The sequence below is a fragment of the Megalobrama amblycephala genome, unplaced genomic scaffold (assembly GCF_018812025.1).
Source record: "Megalobrama amblycephala isolate DHTTF-2021 unplaced genomic scaffold, ASM1881202v1 scaffold507, whole genome shotgun sequence".
Lineage (NCBI taxonomy): Eukaryota > Metazoa > Chordata > Actinopteri > Cypriniformes > Xenocyprididae > Megalobrama > Megalobrama amblycephala.
The window spans coordinates 1-24,284 of NW_025953422.1; the positions used below are offsets into that span (position 1 = coordinate 1).

The window sequence follows — 24,284 nt, forward strand, 5'->3', positions numbered from 1 at the left end:
TAATTCTATATTTTCTTAATAATAGTTATGTGTTTATTTTATTTTGGAATTTTATTTTACCCACTTTAAGTTATTATGCCTAGAGACCTTTACAGATCGCAGACAGACGGATTCACGGAGTTTAAATATAGTATAAGGACACTTTCAAGTGAATTTAGGCATATAGTCACTGTTTGTTGTTTTATTTTTGTAGTATTTTAAGTATTTGGTACTTAATGGCATATTTAAATGTTTCATGGAGTAAATTACAGTGCAAAGCATGTCATTTCCTGTTGCCAGCAGGTGGTGCTATGACTAACTGAATACTGGCATGTAGATGTCTTCAGGCCAGGCAGATTAGACATTGTATATCCGACAACAACTTGCTGATTCATGGCGAAACATCCAATTTAATGCCGCAAAGGCCTTTAGATTAGACTGACCAAATATGATGTTGATCTGATAAAGCTCTAGGAGGAGTTTGTTAAAGTACAATGTCTGGCAAGCAGCCATTAAGGGGCCAAGTACAAAGGAGTCACGGTAAGTCATGCCATCATGACTGGGAGCATCAGACCAACTGCAACAATGAGCAACTGAAGACATATTAAGATGATTTTGGGCAAAATGGCTGATAAATCATAAATACAGTCACTGGTAATATGATTTTATGGATTATCACTTTCAACCAGTAGCAATTTCCCCTCTCTCTTAATCTCTGAACATATTTATGCAATTATAATTTGCTGTTTAAACCCATTCATGCCATGTCTGAGCTGCATAAAACAGTATGTGCAAATCCAAAGATGGATATTGATACTGACTTCAATTTATACACAGTGTCATTGTATTCTGATCGAATTTATTGGTTAAATTGAAGAAATCTGACAGAAGAGGACACAGATATGACAATACACTTTAAAATACTGTTCTCTGGCTTTATTGCTCAGTGTTATTTCAGGGTTTTGATCTCTCAACTGAGAAAACACATCATGTATTTTATTGTATTATAATGACTATTTAATATTACTACTAAACATTAGCTAAGCTAGGCATATTAACTGTTCTAGGAACCTCAAAGCATATTTTAATTTTTGTGTATTTTGTGCTCCGTAATGATGTTAGTTGATGTCATTTGTTGTGTAGGAAGGACCCAAACATAAACTCAAGCCCAGGGGCCCCTAAGTCCTGTCCTTCACACACCACTCTCCAGTCTCTATGTCAGGACATGCACCTAATGAGAGGAAATACAAATAATGTAAACGAAAATGAAAACACATGATAATGCCACAAATGATAAAAAGCTGAACAAATCATCTATTACTTTGTCCTAAAAGTTATTCACCTCAAATAAAACCCATTACTGCCTTCTCCAATACAGGATGCAGAATCAAAATGTTTGTTTCATTTGCTTAAATGGCCTCTATTATTTGAAAGATAAATAGTTAGTTGTCAAGGCACTACAGTAATTGTTGATGCATCTATACTAAAGAAATTGTTTCAAAAACTGTAAAGTAATAATTGAATTATTGTAAAGAGAGTGAAACTAAAACCTTCCCTGCCACTTTTCGTAACCAATAGCCTATAAACGCAGAGTCAGTGAACCACTGTTTCATCACCTAAATGATATGACAAACTTAATATAAAGCCCCATTTCCACCACAGGAACTTTCCCCAGGAACTAGGGACTTTGGGGTGGTACTATGTGTGTTTCTGCCGCAGGGACGAGGGTCCAAATTAAGTTCCGGGTAAAAATTCCCCCCCTCAGAAAGCCCCTGATCATGAGGTAGTACATTTTCAAAGTTCAGAACTTTCGGGGTGGGACTTGGGCGCTGAACTGGTTGACTCCATGCAACATTTTATTTCAACCACATTTTTTAAAAGTATGTTGCGTTGTGTGCAGCTGTTTGCTATTTGAATCAACAATGGATTTTAAAAATACGACTGATGGACCGACGACAAGGTTCAGGCTTTATTAAGCGTATATGCAGAGGACGAAATCCAACTGGAAATTCGGGCACAGTCCTGCGTTCATTACCAGACTAATCTTCCCCAGGTGAAAAAAAAAAGAAGTACATTTCTATAATATACTTAAAGTGCTCTATTTTCATGCACTAATTTTGTACTTAATATGCTAAAAATTCTTCTTTAGTACTTCTCAAGATAATCTTAAGAACATCTAAGTGTACTCAACTGTACTATTTTGAGACAGCATGAAATATGAACTAAAATGTGCTTTTAATATTCTATCTCTGTATTTAAAAATGTATTTAGATACCACTTATAGTACATTTGAACCCATAGTGTGCTACAAGTGGTAGCTAAATATATTTTTTAAATACAGAGATAGTTTATATTTCATGGTGTCTCAAAATAGCACAGTTGAGTACACTTAGATGATCATAAGATTATCTTAAGTAGTACTAAAGAAGAATTTTTAGTATATTAAGTACAAAATTAGTGCGAGAAAACTTTAAGTACATTATAGAAGTGTACTTTTTTTAACCTGGGATCACAGTACTTTAGATGCGATGGAAATGCAAGCTGCGTTGAAATTGCGTACTGAGTAGGTACTACATTTGAATTTAAATTTACTTACAGCCGTTGAAAATATATGTTCTATATAGTACGAATGCGTGTAGTATGAATGAAATCCGGACGTACTACATCCACCATGTTGTTACTGTCACATGATTTACCAGCACCAGTTTACATCCCTTCAACTCCATTCATAAATCCTCTCCCGTGTCCTCATGGGATAGTGAAGTGTTCATCGTATGCGCACTTCAGAATCTAGCTGGAATTCATAGTATTCACCTACTGTTTTTCGAATACTTTGAATTTGGATATACTACTCTGTTCGTGTACTGTTTTTTGTGTACTATATAGTAGATAAGTATTCAATTTCAAATGCAGCAGCCGACAGCAACAGGTCTGGGGGGAAAAGTTCCTGGGGCAAATTGTTCCGGGTAATTTCGGTGGAAACGCGACTTCAGTTTCTCACTAATCTCTCCTATCAAGGTTTAGTTAAACACTTAGCAATGAAGCACTAGATAGGAGTTTAAAAGCAGGCGTCTATCAGCGGATCCCTAATATATCCACTGACAGACACCTGCTTTTAAACGCTCCTGTGTGTATCTGTGTAAGCGCTTCAAATAAAAATGAATAGTGAAATAATGTAAGTACAGTGTGATTAAAAACTATGTTGTAAGTATTTGTATATTTTATGTGTTTGACATTGTCAGGAGCCAAGCACCAAATGTGCATAGCCCCTCTGCTTTTTAAAATATAATTATTATTTGGGACTAAACACCATAGGTTTTTGTTGTTTTCAATCACTATTGTACTCTTTTCATCACAAGCAAAACAGTAAATATGGCATCTTGGACCTGGGAAAACATATATACTTTTACCCTTTAAGCAGACGACACCTGCATCTTCTTCGTGATCGCAGTCTTCGTATCCAAAAGGTTTGTGTGAGCACTGTGCGAGGGATGATTCATTTCCTGAACATCCCACATCATCCAACCAGATCCGACCACTTCCCTGACCAAAATGAGCGCTGGAGTGTGCACTAACAGCTCGTCCACATCCCAACTGTCTGCACACCACCTCAGCATCATTCATGTCCCAGCCATCATCACACACTGTCCCCCACTGGTCATTATAAAGGATCTCCACTCTCCCAGAGCAGTTATTACTACCATTCACCAGTCTGATAGTATATTCACCTAAAAAAATTAAATAACTATATTATGAATCAGCTCACATCTAACAACATGCTAAACTTGCAAACTAGCTAAAACCATCAGTCATTGTTAGGAGACAAGCACCAAACCCCTCTGCTTTTTTAAAATATAATAATTATTTGGGACTAAACACCATAGGTTTATGTTGTTTTCAATCACTATTGTACTCTTTTCATCACAAGCAAAACAGTAAATATACAATGGCATCTTGGATCTGGGGAAAACATATATATTTTTACCCTTTAAGCAGACGACACCTGCATCTTCTTTGTGACCACAGTTATGGTTTCCCAAAGGTTTGTGTGAGCACTGTGTGAGGGATGATTCACTTCCTGAACATCTCACTTCATCCAACCAGATAGGATCACTTCCCTGGCCAAAATGAGCATTGGAGTTTGCACTAGCAGCTCGTCCACATCCCAACTGTCTGCACACCACATCAGCATCATTCATGTCCCAGTTATCATCACACACTGTTCCCCACTGGTCATCATAAAGGATCTCAACTCTCCCAGAGCAGTTATTACTACCATTCACCAGTCTGATACTATATTCACCTAAAAAAAATAAAATAACTATATTATGAATTATGTTTCGAGTTATAATAGTTTGCAAGAGCGGGAATATAAACACAACGAGGCTGTGAAAGTGTCTAGTGAGTACATGACTTTTTCTGTTCAGCTGATGACGTTTAACATCCCCAACAACCTCTAGTCCCATTTAGTCACTTCTTAGCAACCGCCCTTTTTAAGAAAAGTAAAAGCTTTTAAGAAAATCACAAGGAGCAATACTGATGTATTTTATGTCAGACATGTTGACGCATCCGCCATCTTCGAATGAATGAATGAGGCATTTATATAGCGCTTTCGTATGTACTACTGCACACCCAAAGCGCTTTACAATCATATCAGGGGTCTCTCCTCATCCACCACCAGTGTGCAGCATCCACTTGGATGATGCAACGGCAGCCACAGTACAACGGCGCCAGTGCGCTCACCACACACCAGCTGTAGACGGGGAGGAGAGAGAGTGATAAAGCCAATTCAATGAATGGGGATTATTAGGAGGCCACTCTTTACGAGAAGTGCCATGGGATTTTTAATGACCACAGAGAGCCAAGACCTCAGTTTAACGTCTCATTCGAAGGATGGTGCTTGTTACAGTACAGTGTCCCCATCACTATACTGGGGCATTAGGACCCACACAGACCATAGGGTGAGCACCAAGCAAATGTGCTGAGGCTTTGAAACAATCTCCATGGTGACCCCTAGTGGTCAGAACAGTGTAAATGCAACAAAACTCAGGCCAAACATGCATAAAAACACCTTTTACAAATCTATTGCAAATGTTTTATTGATAGTAAAATCTATCAAATGCAATTAACTAATCGTCTAATAAGATTAAATATAGAGTGTCTGTATATGTGTTCTTTTATCGATTTTTAGGGCGTGTTTTGTTTGTTCCATGGACTCAAGCTAAACAGGCCAATAAAAGATTACTAACTACCATTATTAATTTTAATTATACTAATGTCTAATTAAAACATCTACAAAAGTATAAAACTGATCAGAGATCAGGTAAAACCATTGGTTAAAACCCATAGACACTTGTTCAATAGTTCTCAGTGAATCTGCATGATTCATGGGTTCACTTTATCATCGCCCTCTACCGGTGAACCATTGAAATTTTGAAATGTTTCGAAACGTTTTGAAACAGTTATGACGTAATGCAGCCTCGTTTACAGAAATCACGTGACTTTGGCAGTTTGATACATGCTCCGAATCACTGATTCTAAACAAAAGATTAATAAAGCTTCAAACCTTCACGAAGCATGTTTCAAACTTGTCCATCACTACTGCTAGGTACGTAAATTGTATTTTTCATGTGCGTGCGCAGAATGCTAATAAGTTGCACTTTCTTGGGATTTAATTTTATTTCACAGTCATTTTATAAATTAGCAGCTCAAAACACAAAAATAAGACATCAATACAGAATGAATTCACTTTCATGCAACTAATGCGTTATTATGTAGGCAATGAGACAAGATTAAACTCTCACCTACAGTGATGTCAACAGTGTTACTCCAAGGTGATATTACAGTGCCGTTTTGGTAGGAGTAATTACAGCTGTAGCTGCCCTGGTGTGAGACGCTTACATTGACAAGGTTGAAAGTCACACCAGAAACATGTTTCTGGGAGGATATAGATGATCCGTTTTTGAAGAGGTGGAATTCAGCATCAGCATTGCATCTTGGTTCAGGTGTTGTGCATCTGAACTGAATGTTTTCTCCAGGAGAAACTGTATCTGTGGAGATCACAGAAAGAGTGGGCTGCTGCAGGTCACCTGCTAAAAAAAATAGGCATCCATTTAAAATTACATGTTAAGATGAAAATCATTAAATACATGAAGCTTATTGTAATTTCTATTGCTCATTTCTCCCAAAATAATGTCAAGATGCAAAAGATTTACCTGCACAAACAACAGCAGCATCTTTACCATGATAACAGTTGTGAACTCCTAGTCCTCTGTGTGAACATTGTGTGAGGTTTCCTTCACCTCCCGAGCATCCAACACCATCCAGCCAGATCGATCCACTGCCTTGACCAAAGGCGGCACTATGAGGTGCACTGATGGCTGAACCACACTCTAACTGTCTGCACACCACATCAGCATCATTCACGTCCCAGTCATCATCACACACGGTTCCCCACTGGCCATTATGAAGGATCTCCACTCTTCCACAGCATGAATCAGACCCATTGACCAATCTAATGTCTGGTAAGATATAAAAATGTAAGTACAATGTGATTAAAAATGTCTCAGGTTACGTTTGTAACCATGGTTCCCTGAGAACAATATCAACTCACGACAATCCTATTGGCCAGCGACAGCCTATGACGTCATCATAGAGCGACCCGCAAGTACACATTCCAACAAGCAGTGTACTCAGTAAAAACACTTTTTACTCTTTAAGCAAGAGTACAACTTACGCCATCATGCTCTAGAGGAGGTCCAAACAGGACCTGCGACTTCAAAATGACACGGGCATCAGCTAGTGGCAGTGTCTATGCTCTAAGGGAGCCATATCTGAGAACCAAACTTTCCAGTGAGATTGACTAGTTTAGCTCAACCTGAACACACATTCCAACAGGCAATGTACTCAGTAAAAACACTTTTTACTCTTTAAGCAAGAGGAGTACAAACTCACGCCATCATGCTCTAAAGGAGGCCCAAACAGGGCCTGCGACTCCAGAAAGACACGTGGCGTCAGCCAGTGGCAGTGTCTAAGCTCTAAGGGAGCCAAATCTGAAGACCAAACCAACCAGAGAGGTTAACTAGTCTAGCTCAACCAGAGCTAATCTCATCCACACTAGGGTGACCATATGCGCCATTTTCCCAGGCAAGTCCTGTCCAGGATTTCTAAATTGCCTAAAATGGCTTGAGCCCTTGCCTCTTTAATTGTGAAAGTGGTCATATATCGATGTGCCCCCGGAACGCGATTTAGGAACGCGATTTCTACACGGAGGTCTGTGCAAGCCACTGTTCTTATTGACATTCTTCATGCAATGCATTAAAATGTTGTCGTATTTGCAATTCTTTGACCGTTCTCTGTAGATCCAGCCTTCTTGCAAGCCACTATCGGATGATTATGTATAATGCATGCTATTGGTCAAATTATTTTTCAATCGTTACCTTCCGCAAATATGAAAACAAAACCAAAACTGGGACATTTCATGCAACTTAGAAATCCTGGACAGGACGCGTCCTGGGAGAATGGCGCATATGGTCACCCTAATCCACACATTCCAACAAGCAGTGTACTCAGTAAAAACACTTTTTACTCTTTAAGCAAGAGGAGTACAAACTTACGCCATCATGCTCTGAAGGAGGCCCCAAACAGGGCCTGCGACTCCAGAAAGACACATGGCGTCAGCTAGTGGCAGTGTCTATGCTCTAAGGGAACCAAATCTGAGAACCAAACTATCCAGTGAGGTTGACTAGTTTAGCTCAACCTGAGCACATCCTCCAACCGGCAATGTACTCAGTAAAAACACTTTTTACTCTTTAAGCAAGAGGAGTACAAACTTACACCATTATGCTCTGAAGGAGGTCCAAACCGGGCCTGCGACTCCAGAAAGGCACGTGGCGTCAGCTAGTGGCAGTGTCTATACTCTAAGGGAGCCAAATCTGAGAACCAAACTATCCAGTGAGGTTAACTAGTTTAGTTCAACCTGAGGTTAATTTTATCCACACATTCCAACAGACAATGTACTCAGCAAAAACACTTTTTACTCTTTAAGCAAGAGGAGTACAAACTTATGCCATCATGCTCTGAGGGAGGTCCAAACAGGACTTGCGACTTCAGAATGACATGGGCGTCAACCTGTGGCAGTGCTAGTTTCCAAGTGAGCAAACTCTGACTGAAACATCTACCAACAAGCCTTGTAATACAACAAGCTATTGTGCTTTGAAGGAGGCCCAAACGGAGCCTTCTTCTTTACACAACACAAGCGTCAGCTTGTGACAGTGTTCAAGCTCTAAGGGAGCCATATACGAAAACCAAACTATGTAGTGAGGTTAGCTTTATAAACTCAACCTGAGCTTATACATTCCAACGGGCAATATACTCAGTAAAAACACTTTTTACCCTTACAGCAAGGGGAGTACAAATTACGTAACCATACTCTAAAGGAGGCCAAAGTCAGGCCTACTACTCCAGAACACACGTGTAGCGTCTGGATAGATCCGGCATAGTCAATCAACTTTGGAATTTTCAGAACGCTTTTAGCCTGCTGAACTGTGTTTGTAAATCACAGATCGGCACCGGCTAGCCTGTGGCAGTATTAGAGTTACTGAGCTCACAAAGTGTAGGGCAGGAATCAGAACTAACATATTAAAGCAAAAAAACCTTGAACAACAAAGGAGTACTATTAATCCATCCCTGAAAAATACAGGGTGGGTACTTCACATCAGAAATTCTCACCAAAAACAGATACAATCTGTACTGAACCCTAGGGAACAGGAGCTTTATAAAAAGCTACAACTATATCACTCAAGCTTGAACATAGTTCAAGGGGTTCAGGGGAAAAACTAAAGTCAAAGTACCACTAGATAGTTCTTGGGGAGCGGGGCCACAGCAACAAAGTTTCTATTCACATAGTGAAAAGGGGTCTACATCACCTGATACAACTGCACCAGGGAGACTTAGCAATAGTCTGCTACCTTAGCTGCTATCTAATTTGCACCTACACTGAAGGGACAATGGGTCTTGGCCTGACAACTCTGATAAAAGGAGGCCAGAACTATTCACAACTAACACTCATCTCGTCAGTAGGAGGCGTCAACGCGTACCCATACTCACTCCATCAACATCAGCGACTTAACCTGCTGATGTTGATGAATGCGAGCTGAATACTGGTCCTTCCATGCCTTCTTGATCTCAGTATGAAGATCAAGAAGGAATGGAAAGCTTACGGTGGCTGGAGAATTATGGCAAAAAAGGAACCGTTCAACGAACAATCCGCGAGTGGTTTCTTTCTTAACCTGCTCCAATGGCAGCCGAAGTCTGCCAGAGGCGCGTTTCATAATCTCACACAGCTGAACATACGCGGGGGCAGGGTGGCTTTGAGGATTCAGAAGGCTCACAATCTTCATCCTCATCAGCCATCTCCTGCTCTCTTGTTTGGCTTAGAACAAGAAGAGCAACTGTTGCTGAATCTAATGATGTCATAGACAACACATCATCATAATCACACAGCTCTCTCCCGTCAGCCGCCGAAGGTCGCAGGGAATTTCACCCCTTCAACAAGCTCCAGCTGAAAACCCCTTGATCTAGTCTCTACTCTGCCTCAGCAAGAGTAAGACCCGAACCATTAGGTGCAGCTGCCGGTCCTTCTCCTCTCGAGGAAAGGACCAGAAGAAAGTGGAGCATTTTACAAGTAAAACACACTCACAAAAACAAACAGATAGATCCCACAAGAACTGCCTGTACATGCCCTTTTGTTCTCATAAAAGATAATGTTATAAGTTATGTACAGGTGCTGGTCATATAATTAGAATATCGTGAAAAAGTTCATTTTTCAAGCAGCTTGGATTCTGTGCCTCTCCAGTCTTCCTTCAGACTCTGGGACCATGATTTCAACATGAAATGCAAAATTTACTTTTATCTGAAAAGAGGACTTTCGACCACTGTTCACTGTCCAGTTCTTTTTCTCCTTAGCCCAGGTAAGATGCTTCTGACATTGTTTTTGTTTCAGAAGTGGCTTGGTAGTCCTTTTCCTGAAGATGTCTGAGTGTGGTGACTCTTGATGCGCTGACTCCGGCTTCATTTGACTCATTGTGAAGCTCTCCCAAGTGTTTGAATCGGCTTGACAGTATTCTCAAGCTTGTGGTCATCCCTGTTGCTTGTGCACCTATGCCTACCCAATTTCTTCCTTCTAGTCAACTTTGCATTTAATATGCTTTGATACATCACTCTGTAAACAGCCACCACATTCAGTAATGACCATCTGTGACTTACTCTCTTTGTGGAGGGTGTCAATGATCGTCTCCTGGACCATTGCCATGTCAGCAGTCTTCCCCATTAGTGTGGTTTCAAAGAACAAGAGATACCTGGAATTTATACTGTAGGGATGGTCATTTAATGAAACTCAAATGTAAATATTCTAATATTTTGAGATACAGGATTTTGGACTTTCATGAGCTGTATGCTCTAATCATCAAATAAAAAAATAAAAAAAAAACTTTTGAAATGTTTTACTTTACATGTAGGGAATCTAGAATATATGAAAGTTTCATTTTTAAAAATAATTTACAATAAAAAAAAAGGAACTTTTTCACGATATTCTAATTATATGACCAGCATCTGTATGTGATCAGATGTCAACACTATGGGACATGGATGCACACACTTCCTGAAATGTTTGTTAGACATAAATTGTCTTACCTTAATATCAGTTTGATATAGTTTCGAACAAAACAGTCCCCGAAGACGAAAAAGATACTGACTGGTTCTCTAGGCACTCCTTATATACTTCCGGGTCACGCTATAATGACGTCATAGGCTGTCGCCGGCCAGTAGGATTGTCGTGAGTTGATATTGTTTTCAGACACCGGTTCACGCGGGGGCTTTCCCATTGCGTGTCAAACACAGAGTTGAGTTCCCTTTTGAAAGTGAACTATGTTGTAAGTATGTGTATATTGTATGTGTTTGAAATTGTTAGTAGGCAAGCACCTAAGACATAGCCCCTCTGCTTAATATAATTATTATTTTGGACTGAACACCATAGGTTTATGTTGTTTTCAATCGCTATTGTACTCTTTTCATCACAAGCAAAACAGTCAATATACAATGGCATCTTGGATCTGGGGAAAACATATATACTTTTACCCTTTAAGCAGACGACACCTGCATCTTCGTAGTGACCGCAGTAATGGTTTCCAAAAGGATTTTGTGAGCACTGTGTGAGGGATGATTCATTTCCTGTACATCCCACATTATCCAACCAGATCGGACCACTTCCCTGGCCAAAATGAGCATTGGAGTGTGCTCTAGCAGCTGGTCCACATCCCAACTGTTTGCACACCACCTCAGCATCTTCAATGTCCCAGTTATCATCACACACTGTCCCCCCCACTGGCCATCATAAAGGATCTCAACTCTCCCAGAGCAGTCAGTATTACCATTCACCAGTCTGATAGTATATTCACCTAAAAAATAAAATAACTATATTATGAATCAACACACATCTAACAACATGCTAAACTTGCAAACTAGCTAAAAACATCAGTCATTGTTAGGTGCCAAGCACCAAACCCCTCTGCTTTTTTGGTTCAGAACCAAGTTGGCACTGAAATTTTAAAAATGTGATGAAACCATCATTTCCCCCTAGTATTTTGAGCACTGTTAAAGGGTTAGTTCACCCAAAAGTGAAATTTCTGTCATTAATTACTCACCCTCATGTCGTTCCACACCCGTAAGACCTTCGTTCATCTTTGGAACACAAATTAAGATATTTTTGATGAAATCAGATGGCTCAGTGAGGCCTCCATTGACAGCAAGATAATTTACACTTTCAAATACCCAGAAAGCTACTAAAGATGTATTTAAAACAGTTCATGTGACTACAGTGGTTCAACCATAATGTTATGAAGTAACGAGAATAATTTTTGTGCGCCAAAAAAAAATAAAAAAAATAACGACTTTATTCAACAATATCTAGTGATGGACAATTTCAAAACACTACTTCATGAAGCTTCGAAGCTTTACGAATCTTATTTTTATTCAAATCAGTGCTTGAATCAAACTGCCAAAGTCATGTGAACCATTGAAATTTAGAAACCTTTATGATGTAACGAAGCCTCGTTTACTGAAATCACGTGACTTTGGCGCTCCGAACCACTGAATCCAAACAAAAGATTCGTAAAGCTTCAAAGCTTTATGAAGCAGTGTTTTAAAAATTGGCCATCACTAGATATTATTGAATAAAGTCTTTTTTTTTTTTTTTTTTGGAGCACAAAAAGTATTCTTGTCGCTTCATAACATTAAGGTTGAACCGCTGTTTTAAGTATGTCTTTAGTAGCTTTCTGGGCATTTGAAAGTGTTAATTATCTTGCTGTCAATGGAGGCCTCACTGAGCCATCGGATTTTATCAAAAATATCTTAATTTGTGTTCCAAAGATGAACGAAGGTCTTACGGGTGTGAAACGACATGAGGTTGAGTAATTAATGACTTGATCTTTGACGCTCTTCACCGAGTGCTTACACAGATACACACGGGAGTGTTTGAAAGCAGATCCCAAATATATCCACTGATAGACACCTGCTTTCAAATGCTCATGTGTGTTTCTGTGTAAGCGCTACAAATAAAAATGAATAGTGAAATAAAACAAATAAAAATGGTTTCAAGAACTGCATCTTCTCGGGATTAAATTTACAGTCATTTTACAAATTAGCTGCACAAACACAAAAATAAGACATCAATACAGAATGAACTCTCTTTCATGCAACTAAAGCATTTATATTATGTAGGCAATGAGACAAGATTAAACTCTCACCTACAATGATGATAACAGTGTTACTCCGAGGTGATATTACAGTGCCGTTATGGTAGGAGTAATAACAGCTGTAGCTGCCCTGATGTGAGACGCTTACATTGACAAGGTTGAAAGTCACACCAGAAACATGTTTCTGGGAGGATATTGATGATCCGTTTATGAAGAGGTGGAATTCAGCATCAGCATTGCATCTTGGTTTAGGTGTTGTGCATCTGAACTGAATGTTTTCTCCAGGAGAAACAATTGTATATGTGGGGATCACAGAAAGAGTGGGCTGCTGCAGGTCACCTGCTAAAAAAAAATAGGCATCCATTTAAAATGACATGTTAAGATGAAAATCATTAAATATATGAAGCCGATTGTAATTTCTATTGCTCATTTCTACCTAACCCTAACCCTAATGTTAAGATGCAAAAGATTTACCTGAACAAACAACACCAGCATCTTCACCATGACCACAGTTGTGAGCTCCTAGTCCTCTGTGTGAACATTGTGTGAGGTTTCCTTCACCTCCCGAGCATCCAACACCATCCAGCCAGATCGATCCAATGCCTTGACCAAAGGCGGCACTTTTAGGCGCACTGATGGCTGAACCACACTCTAACTGTCTGCATGCCACAGCAGCATCATTCATGTCCCAGTCATCATCACACACGGTTCCCCACTGGCCATTATGAAGGATCTCCACTCTTCCACAGCATGAATCAGACCCATTCACCAATCTTATGTCTGGTAAGATATAAACATGTAAGTAGAATGTGATTAAAAACTATGTTGTAAGCAGGGGCGCAGCCATCATTTCAGAATTGAGGGGGACAGAATATTTTTTTGAAAAATTATTAAAAAGTTTTTATCTGACCTTTGTCTAATTGATAGATTTCATTTTTTTTTAATCTCATCTCGTGCTTCTAATTTGAAATTAATTTGCTTTTAATAAAAAAATAAATAAAAAAAATACACTGCTGAACAATAACCAATATCTAATATTTTCCCCCTATATTTTATGACAATTTTTTGATTGGTGTATGTACTACAAACAAGTTCTCATGGATTTTATACAATGTAAAAGAAGATCACAGAATAAAGCAGAAAATATAGTACCTATTGTAAGGCCCGCCCAATCGGCCCAACAGCGGTTTCCCACAGAACGGGGAAGGTTTCTTGCGCGTTTGGTCTTTTCAGTGTGGCAAAGTAGTTTAATTCCAAATAAACTTTTATCTGACTCCATTTTATTATGACCTCGAATTTAGTTTAGAATGTCAACTGATTATTGGTCATTTGTATAATAGTTCAGCTCTACATTTGATTATTCTACTTAACTCTTTGCTCTTACTGTACTCGTTCATTCGGATTCTTATAAAGCTTCGAGTCTCGCACCAGCCGGGTATACGATCTCATATACACAAACTTGTAATACTTTTAGATGCCGCACCATGCTTGCTTATTTCTAAAAGTATGTTATTTAGTCCTCATAGATCTGAAGACACTGAATTAAAGCAAGACTATTTGAAGAGTTTGGTTCCAAAATGCAATAAATCCATTTTGATTAATTTGAGTAAAATGGTGTTTTCTTTACCAAGAAAGTGGCAAGATGAAAACCACTATTTTCTGTTTCAAACTTTCACATAGCATCTTTTGGTTATAAAAACATTAAAAATTCAAATCTACATTTTGATTTTAAAAGGTTTGTTATAAAGTATAAGTCCATGACACGTTTTTTTCTTTTTCAAAATGCAATTTATCCATCAATTTAAAATTTATTTTTCATATTGAAAATAAACAACAAAGTAAGTTGATTCACACATATGACAGCCTTTGAACTTTGTCAATACTAATCTTATATACAAGCATTTTACTAAAAATACATTCAGTCATCGCTCCCAAAATGAATTCAAAATGAGTCATCTTGTTAATGTTATAAATTAATTATGTCTCTGTTTGTCATTACCGATTAAAGAGTATCTGCCGCCACCGCACGGTTAAAATAAACACATTTGCAGAGTACACTGGTATTAAAAATGGCTTTTAAAAACTGTTCGGATTCAGTTTTGGGGACCGTGACAGAAGTTTGATGCTGTTGTGGAACAAGCAACAGCCGTATTTTTCCTCCTCCCGACTCGACTGTGGAGATATGACCCCAACCCCCTGCGAGGACCCCCAAACTCTGGATCAACATGCACCAGTGCTAAATTTTTCTATATATCCTAATCATTTGTTAACATAATTTCATAACTTCAATGAGCACATTGTTTCTGCCCTAATTTAATACATTGTGTAAATTAATATTTTGTCTGCTAACTGTGTGATTTGTATATACATTTCTGAAATGGCATAACTTCCAGAGTCACCTCTGATAAGAGATTACTATAAATTGTAATGTTGACATGCATTTTCTGTAAAAGTCCTTTGAAATTATTTGTATTTTGAAAAGCACTATACATATAAACGTGAATTGAATTGAACGAATTTATGTACACTAAATCAGTATAAGATGGTTTTGAGCCAGAGAATCACCAGAAAGGTTTTGATGAAGTGTCATTCTTAAAACATCTAGCCTAAGCAACTGTCGTAAAACCATTAACAGAAACACATTTAGGATGCACTCTTCCCCCACCGGGTTGACTTGGAAACACCTTCACTGTGAGTTAAATTATTTGTTTTCATTCTTTAGTCTTTTTAACATCGATCCTATCGGTCAGTTTGGAAACACAGATACAGATGTTCTAGAAAGAACATCTCCCAAACAACACCTATTCTGGGGTGTGTGGGTAATGAGGACTCTTTGGCTTGATGAATATTTCTGAATCTTTGTCTTAGGAAACTAGCATTAATCTATAGTTCAGGTACTACTGATCATACTATGATGGCAAAGCACGCACGGACGCACACAGTTGTTCTAAAAAAGAACATGCCCAGACATGTCATTTTAACACTTAAATGCATGACTGTTTCGCCAATCATTCTTACATATTCGGGTCTTTAGTGACCCGGATCAATATCTAACACGGAAGGATCTCTACCTGTCGTGATAATATAAAACTCCTCTGATATTAGAGTAACAATTACAGAAGAATAAAATAAAGCATATTTTGTTACCTTTTGGAGCTTGAAAGGGCTCTGTTTGAGCAGATGTTTTATACCATCATCACTGTCCTCGTCAGAGCTCATTTCTCAGTAAATTCAGCAAATAATAGGATAGTTTTATGTTTGAGGTCATGAATATGAGCCCATTCACGATCTCAAACGTATTCTCAAAACTATATAATTTTCAACATCTTCAAAATCAATATTTCGATTGCTAACAGCTTCACCAAATCCATCCAGTGACAGTTACAGTCATATTTGATTGCGTTCAGTACTCGCTCTGCAGTAAATCGCTGAGCCATTTCATGTTTTTCTTATTTCGTTTTCTGTCTGAATGAGTCGTCACTTCAGCATTGTGTTGAATGAATACAAAAATACAAAAATAGGCATTCTTTTATAATTTTATGATTTTTTTTTTTCCTTTTTATTTTTTATAATGAATTGATTGAGGAATACCAAGAAGGTTGTTGTCTAATTTTAAAAAATTAACTAGGAGGAGGGTAGTGAATGAGTGAATGACGTCCCGGGTCACTAAAGACTCCTCTGGTTGAAGAATCTACCTGCTGCACAAACTGCCACAGACTTCTACAAAGGATTGCAGTTCTTGAAACAAAGTTACTTGCGGGACTACCAAACCAGACGGAACACACAACAGAGCTTCGTCATGGACATCCTCAGCACACAGTCGGTGAGTCCCATGAATCTAATGCCCCTAAACAGACCATACTGAGTGCCGAAATTGGTCAACATATTAATCGATGGCACAAACAGGGAGCGAGACCCAAAGGCACTCGAGACATCAGATTGTCACGAGTATCACATATTAATGCAGTAGCATCCTCTACCCCAAACACTAGCTCCCTACCACCTCCAATACATCTGGAGAACAGATTTGAAGTGTTAATGAATGTGGGTGAGGAATCTCCAGACATGATAAATGTGGGTATGGAATCCCCAAACATGATCGGACACAGATCAAATCAGCCAGCAGCTAACACCGATGCTAACTGCCGCTCAAGGTTGAACAGACAGCGGCACTCAGCTCAGAGAGCAGCCGAGCCCAGGACTCTGATAGTGGGTGACTCTATTATCAGAAACATTAGCAACAGGGATACAACTACATGCTGCCTTCCACAAGCAACAGTTTCTGATGTAAACAGGGAACTTAAGAGCATTCTGATGAAATATAAGCCTGCAAATCGACTAATCATTCATGTGGGGAAGAATGATATTCGGAAGGAGCAGTCAGAACTCCTTAAAAGGGATTTCAATGAACTTTTTGAAATGCTTAGAAGACTAAAAGTTCAGTCGTTCAGCAGTGGACCACTCCCAGCAAGAGGAACAAATAGATTTACATGGTTGCTTGGGCTTAACACATGGCTGCAAAAAACCTGCAACTTAAAGGGACTGAATTTCATCGACAACTTCAATCTGTTCTGGAGTCAGAGACAACTGTTCACTCATGATGGCCTGCACCCAAACAAACTGGGCTCAAGAGTGCTAAAGGACAATATCTACTTCTCCCTCCATCATCCTTCAGCAGTGTGTGCCAATCTGAATGGCGCAAACACACCTGGACAGAGTACAGCTGACCACAGGACTTCATTTCAACACCTGAATGGACATGCGGTTGACACATCCCACAAGGTCAATGATAACACCATGCAGCCACAACAACCACTGCTCACGGACACAATCCTGACTGAGCCCTGCCCACAGAGCTCACAGAGAGACAGTGACGTGTTAGAACTGCTCCAAGATTCAGCACCCAAGGACGACTTTCGGGAAAACAGCCAGGGAAGTCAGGACAACATATTACAGTCTCCGGTAACACCAGAGCAACAGCCCCTCTCACCGGACACGTTATCCCTCTCTCCAGTATCCCCTCTTCTGTGCTTCTCAGAGAAAATGGAGGAACTGGTGTATGCTGGAACCAAACTCTCCCACTCTTTTGCTGCGAGGCCCAGATATCAACAAAAAAGCGTCAAGCCCCGAAACCACCAAAGCCTGTGGGCCCAGCTCGCCCTCCTCCTCCTCCTGCGAGAGCTCTTCGGCCCCTGCCACAACGCCAGGGCCCACATCCTCCTCCATCTGTTCTAGGTGAATCAAAAACAACCGATAACAGCTCTCAGTGATGTGTGTCGGGTCCCCGCTATGATAACAGTGACTTTATCAAAAGTTTACAGAACAAGCGGGAACCCAGTGTGCCTGTTGCTTTCTCTATTTCTGTTTTATTATGTGATAGAAAGCCTAAGGCCTTCTCAAATCGTTTGGCAAACCCATTTAATCTGCTGCCTATTACACGTCAAACTAAGATTACTGTAGAGACAGAAAATAAGACTGTTAAGTTAGCACTTTTAAACATCCGCTCACTTAAAAATAAATCACTTCTAGTCAATGACTTAATAACCACAAACAACCTAGATTTTATGCTTCTAAATGAAACATGGCTTGAAGACAGTTGCAGTTCAACAATCCTGAATGAAACAGCCCCTCCTAACTTTACTTTTATGAGTGTCTGCAGAGCTGTTAGGAGAGGTGGAGGTGTTGCTGCTCTATTTAAAGATGTCTATCAATGCAAGCAAGTGTCATTTGCTGATTACTTGTCTTTCGAATACTTGGGTATTGTGTTAAAAGGTGCTTCTCGCATTCTACTTATAGTTATCTACAGGCCTCCAAAATACTCTCCAGCCTTTGTGGAGGACTTTACAGAACTGTTATCAGCAATTTCCTCTGAGTTTGACTGTTTTGCTATTACTGGGGACTTTAACATCCACATAGAAAATGCAGAATCCAATATGTCAAAAGAAATCCTAACAGTTTTGAATACTTTTGATCTGACTCAGCATGTACATGGACCCACACACAATCGTGGACACACTCTAGATTTAATTATCAGTAAGGGTCTAAACATTTCATCCATTGTCATTAAGGATGTAGCGCTATCTGATCATTTCTGTATTTTCTTTGATATATTGATCTCTCCAACTGTTGAAGCTAGATCTGTCTCAGTCAAAAAGCGATGCTTAAATGAGAATACTAGTGCACTGTTTATGAAGGCTATATCTTTAACACCAAGCATATCTGCAGACTCTTGTTGATTTTCTCCTTGATTCTTTTAACTCAAAAGTACAGAACGTTATTGATAACATTGCTCCTGTGAAAGTCAGGAAGAAAAGTGGCAGACAAAAAGCACCGTGGAGAAACTCAACAGCAGTGCAAAATATGAAAAGACAATGCAGAAAAGCTGAGCGCATGTGGCGAAAGACAAAACTCGAAATCCATTATCACATCTATAAAGATATTCTTCATGCTTTCAATGTGGAACTAGGCAAATCTAGACAGACCTTCTTCTCAAATATTATAAACAGAAACAACACCCGCAATCTTTTTGCTACTGTAGAGAGACTAACAAACCCCCCAAGTCAGATCCCCAGTGAAATGCTCTCAGACAGCAAATGCTGTGAGTTTGCTTCCTTCTTCTCTGAGAAAATTAATAATATCAGAAAGGCGATCAGCACATCCTTGAGCTGCACCGGGGTACAACAGATCAGATCACAACCTCAGAAAGTAGCTATTATGTCTGTTTTTGAAGCAATTGATGGTAAAATTTTGGAAGAAATAGTACAGCACCTTAAAACATCAACCTGCGCCCTTGACACACTTCCCACATCTTTTTTCAAAAGCGTGTTTAACTGTTTAGAAGCAGATCTCCTGAAAGTGGTAAACGCCTCACTTCTCTCTGGGACTTTTCCAAAATCCCTGAAAACTGCAGTTGTTAAGCCCCTCCTGAAAAAGAGCAATCTGGATAACACCATATTGAGCAACTACAGACCAATCTCAAATCTTCCTTTCATAGGCAAGATCATTGAAAAAGTTGTTTTCAATCAGCTGAACAAGTTCTTAAGCTTGAATGGATATTTTGACAACTTTCAATCTGGTTTCCGACCGCATCACAGCACAGAGACAGCACTCATAAAGATAATAAATGATATTCGCCTAAACACAGATTCAGGTAAATTATCAGTGCTGGTTCTTCTCGACCTCAGTGCTGCGTTTGACACTGTCGATCACAACATTCTTCTTGCCAGGCTGGAAAACTGGGTTGGGCTTTCTGGTTCAGGTCATACTTAGAAGGGAGAGGTTATTATGTGAGTATCGGTGACCATAAGTCTGAGTGGACATCCATGACATGCGGAGTCCCTCAAGGTTCAATACTCGCACCCCTCCTGTTCAACCTATATATGCTGCCACTGAGCCAAATAATGAGAAAGAACCAAATTGCATATCACAGCTATGCAGATGACACCCAGATTTACCTAGCCCTATCACCTTACGACTACAGCCCCATTGACTCCCTGTGCCAATGCATTGATGAAATTACAAATTGGATGTGCCTAAACTTCCTTCAGTTAAACAAAGACAAAACTGAAGTCATTGCATTTGGAAACAAAGATGAAGTTCTCAAAGTGAACACGTACCTTCACTCTAGGGGTCAAACAACTAAAAATCAAGTCAGGAATCTTGGTGTGATTTTGGAGTCAGACCTGAGTTTCAGTAGCCATGTAAAGACAGTAACTAAATCAGCATATTATCATCTCAAAAATATTGCAAGAATTAGATGCTTTGTCTCCAGTCAAGACTTAGAAAAACTTGTTCATGCTTTCATCACCAGCAGGGTGGATTATTGTAATGGGCTCCTCACTGGTCTTCCCAAAAAGACCATAAGACAGCTGCAGCTTGTACAGAATGCTGCTGCCAGGATTCTGAGCAGAACCAGAAAACATGAACACATCACACCAGTCCTCAGGTCCTTGCACTGGCTTCCAGTTGCATTTAGAATTGATTTTAAAGTACTGTTACTTGTTTATAAATCAATCAATGGCCTAGGACCTCAATACATTGCAGATATGCTCATAGAATATAAACCTAACAGATCACTCAGATCATCAGGATCAAGTCATTTAGAAATACCAAGGGTTCACTCAAAGCAAGGAGAGTCTGCTTTTAGCTATTATGCCAGCCGCAGCTGGAACCAGCTTCCAGAACAGATCAGGTGTGCTCCAACAGTAGCCACATTCAAATCCAGACTCAAAACACATCTTTTTACCTATGCATTTGCTGATTGAGCACTGTGCTATGTCCGAACTGTTTGCATTTTATTTTATACGTATTATCTTTTTATTCTTTTAATTCCTTTTCCTGTTTTTATTTCATTTTTAATGTAATTTATATATTTTACGTATCATCTTGTTTTCTGACTTTTAATGCATTTTAAATATTGCTGTCTGGTTGAAAGAGCTGGGAGAATTAGGAAGAAAGCATTTGTGATTAGGTTGAAATTTGGTACAAACCATGGGGAAATTTGAGCTGTGGTGCATGGTTAAGATATCTCTGGATTACAGTCAGGACACTTTCCAAAGGGGGAAATTTCCAAAGGGGAAATTTGAACTGTGTTGCATAGATAAGATATCTCCGGAAGGGGGGATTAGGGCTGTGTGGTGCAGTTTGAGGTGTCTTGGCAAAAGGGGAGATTGAAACTTTGTGTATCAGTTTGAAGTGCCTTAACAGGTAGCAGTCCTGTCGTGTGAGGAAGATCCATTCAGATCTGCTCTGATGGATAGATCCATTTAGATCCACTCTGATGGACAACAACAACAACAACAACAACAACAACAACAAAAAACTCCCTGAGACTTCCTAGCTCATCCATCCAGATAGCAAAATTCTCTGTTTTTACTGTTATTTCTATTCCTTATGTTCTATTTTTATTATTCTTCTTTATGTAAAGCACTTTGAATTACCATTGTGTATGAAATGTTGTCACAGACACGTCAGGTTCCACCTCACTCCCTTACCCACGCACTCCATCACCAGCATACTAATCACCGCCACCTGAAGATCATCAGCACCGTCATTACCACCAGCACTTAAGCCCCACACTCACACACACTCACTGTCCGGTCTCGTTTGCTCTACAGCTCTTTGTATGCTTACCTCAAGGACTCCTAACGCTATACTTACCTGCCTCCATCGTCTCCATCGTCTCCATCATCTCCATCGTCTCCATCGTCTCCATTGTCTCCATCGTCTCCAGTACTCCTCGTGTTCCTACCTGCCTGTGTGTGTGAGTGTCTCCGTCACCCGTCTCCAGCGTCTGCTTCCAACTTCACCTGCAATACAACAAAAGGACAGTATTACCTTCTCATTCATCTCCAAGAACTGCATTATCCTCATTCACTTACCTGTTGCTCTGCTGATTCATACAATAAACTACCATCACTGCTTTTATCTCTGCCTCCGGTGTCTCTATTATAACAGAAGACCGGACCATAACAGCATCTATCAGCATGAGCCTCACCGATTCATTCCAGGAGCTCGTGGACGCACTGCGCCCAGCACTCACCCCACAACCACCATCACCGTCACCCACCGCCGCTGCCGCTTCCGCATCCACCATCACCGCTCCTTCTCCTGTGTTTACCGCCAGTCCAATGGCCAAACCGGCGCCCTACTCAGGATCGGCGGAGGACTGCAGCGGATTCCTCCTTCAATGTGAGGTGGTCCTGGAGATGCAACCGCACCTCTACCCCACCGACATGGCTAAAATCGCGTTCATTATCTCCCAACTGCAAGGTAAGGCCCTTCAATGGGCGGATTCACTCTGGACTCAGAGAGGCTCAGTTGTAAAGTCTTACTCGGCGTTCGTCTCTCACTTCCGTGAGGTCTTCGGGAAACCTCTGGCAGACTCCTCAACTGGTGAGAAGCTTTACAATCTAAAACAGGGAAATAACACTGTTAATGAATATGCCTTGCAGTTCAGAACGCTAGCCGCCACCAGCGGATGGAATGATCAAGCCCTCATCACCACCTTTTGTCAAGGATTGGAGCCTAATGTGCGGTTGCATCTCGCTGCATACGCGGACTCCATAGGACTCGAATGCTTCATCCAACTCGCCATCCGCATGGGTTCTCGTATGCAGTCGTGTCTCCTTGAGCACCAGGGCCAGCCACTCTCCAACATCCTCCTCCGTCGGTCCGAACCCGTCAGCGCTCCAGAACCAGCAGGTGAACCTATGCAAGTGGATAATTCCCGTCTAACTGCCGCTGAAAGACAGAGAAGGCTGACCCTGAATCTGTGTCTATACTGTGGATCTCCGGGGCATGTAATCTCCACATGCCCAACTCGTCCTCCTCGGCCCGTGGTGAGTGCTATCATTCCCTCCATTCAAAAGATGAAACCACTCACTACTATTGTAAACCTTACTGCTGCTAATGCCTCCAGTGGTGGCGCTCTTCGATTCAGGGTCAGCAGGAAATTTAATCTCCGGCGCCCTCTGTCGACACCTCAAACTCAAGACCTCTCCGTCTCTGACTAATTACCAGGTCCACTCCATCACGGGCAAACCCCTGAGCCGTAAGATGATCCGTCGCTGTGTGGGACCTCTTCAACTACAAGTGGGTATACTTCACACGGAGAACATCCATCTGCTGGTTCTGGAGGAGTCCACCGCTGACGTGGTTCTGGGCGAAGTCCTGAAGTGGGGCGACCACTGTTTCTCCAACTGCTTCCCAGTACTTCCGGTTCCAAGATCTCCACTTTCCAAGACTATCTCCATCAATGCCACGTCCATCGAAAGTCCTGTAGAGAAGCGCTCTGTGGATATTCCACCAGACTACGCCTCCTTCAGTGACGTCTTCTGCCCGCAACGCGCCTCCAAGCTACCTCCACACCGGCCATGGGACTGTGCCATCGATCTGTTACCGGGTGAGCCAGTGCCCAGGGGACGCATCTACCCCCTGTCAGTACCGGAGGAGAAGGCCATGGAGGAATACATCAAAGAGGCCCTGTTACAGCCACTGCCATAACACAAAAGAGGGATGACACAACGGCTCGATCAAAAGGGGAATTTATTAATGAAACGAAATATAACAACAAGTGGGAGAAATTAGACAGGAAAAATAAATGGATAAACACAAAAAGAGAGCGCAGCTCCGACTCGGGACGGCCGCTCAAGTTCCGCCGCCGAAGTGTGGGAACTTGACTTCCTTTAAGCTCGCGTAAATAGTCCACAGGTGTAAAGGATCTGCTGAATCAGAACAATGGTAAATCACGCTTTTCCTGCCCCTAGAGGGCAGGCAAATACATAAATATACATGCATGTAACACCTTCATCCCCTAAAAGTGAACAGTCACCACAAGAAAGTGCATCTACCAAAAGACACCTTTCCCATATACGTTACCCACAGGCCTATCCGATCCGGGATAGTGCGTCAGCGACCACGTTGTCCGACCTCTGACATGTTTAATGTCAAGGTCGTATGGCTGCAAGTATAAACTCCAGCGCATGAGACGCTGATTAAAATTGCGCATGGAGTTCAAAAAGGTAAGCGGATAATGATCACAATACACAAGGA

General features: G+C 40.6%; 1 protein-coding gene across 2 annotated transcripts in view; it reads right to left on the reverse strand.

Annotated features, from left to right (window-relative positions):
• Nucleotides 1-900: 900 nt before the first annotated feature.
• LOC125261851 (deleted in malignant brain tumors 1 protein-like) overlaps nt 901-24,284 on the reverse strand; it is an 88,031-nt gene continuing 64,647 nt past the window's right edge. The window contains exons 13-16 of one of the 2 annotated variants that reach the window (XM_048180404.1): nt 13,206-13,511; nt 12,783-13,070; nt 11,116-11,435; nt 6,363-6,500 (exon numbers count right to left, since the gene is read on the reverse strand). In XM_048180404.1, the coding sequence (XP_048036361.1) occupies nt 11,119-11,435; nt 12,783-13,070; nt 13,206-13,511 (911 nt within the window). In that variant the 3' untranslated portion in view covers nt 6,363-6,500; nt 11,116-11,118. Of the gene's footprint in view, nt 1,211-6,362; nt 6,501-11,115; nt 11,436-12,782; nt 13,071-13,205; nt 13,512-24,284 lie in introns of those variants that run through there. The other variant, XM_048180406.1, reaches the window with a different exon arrangement.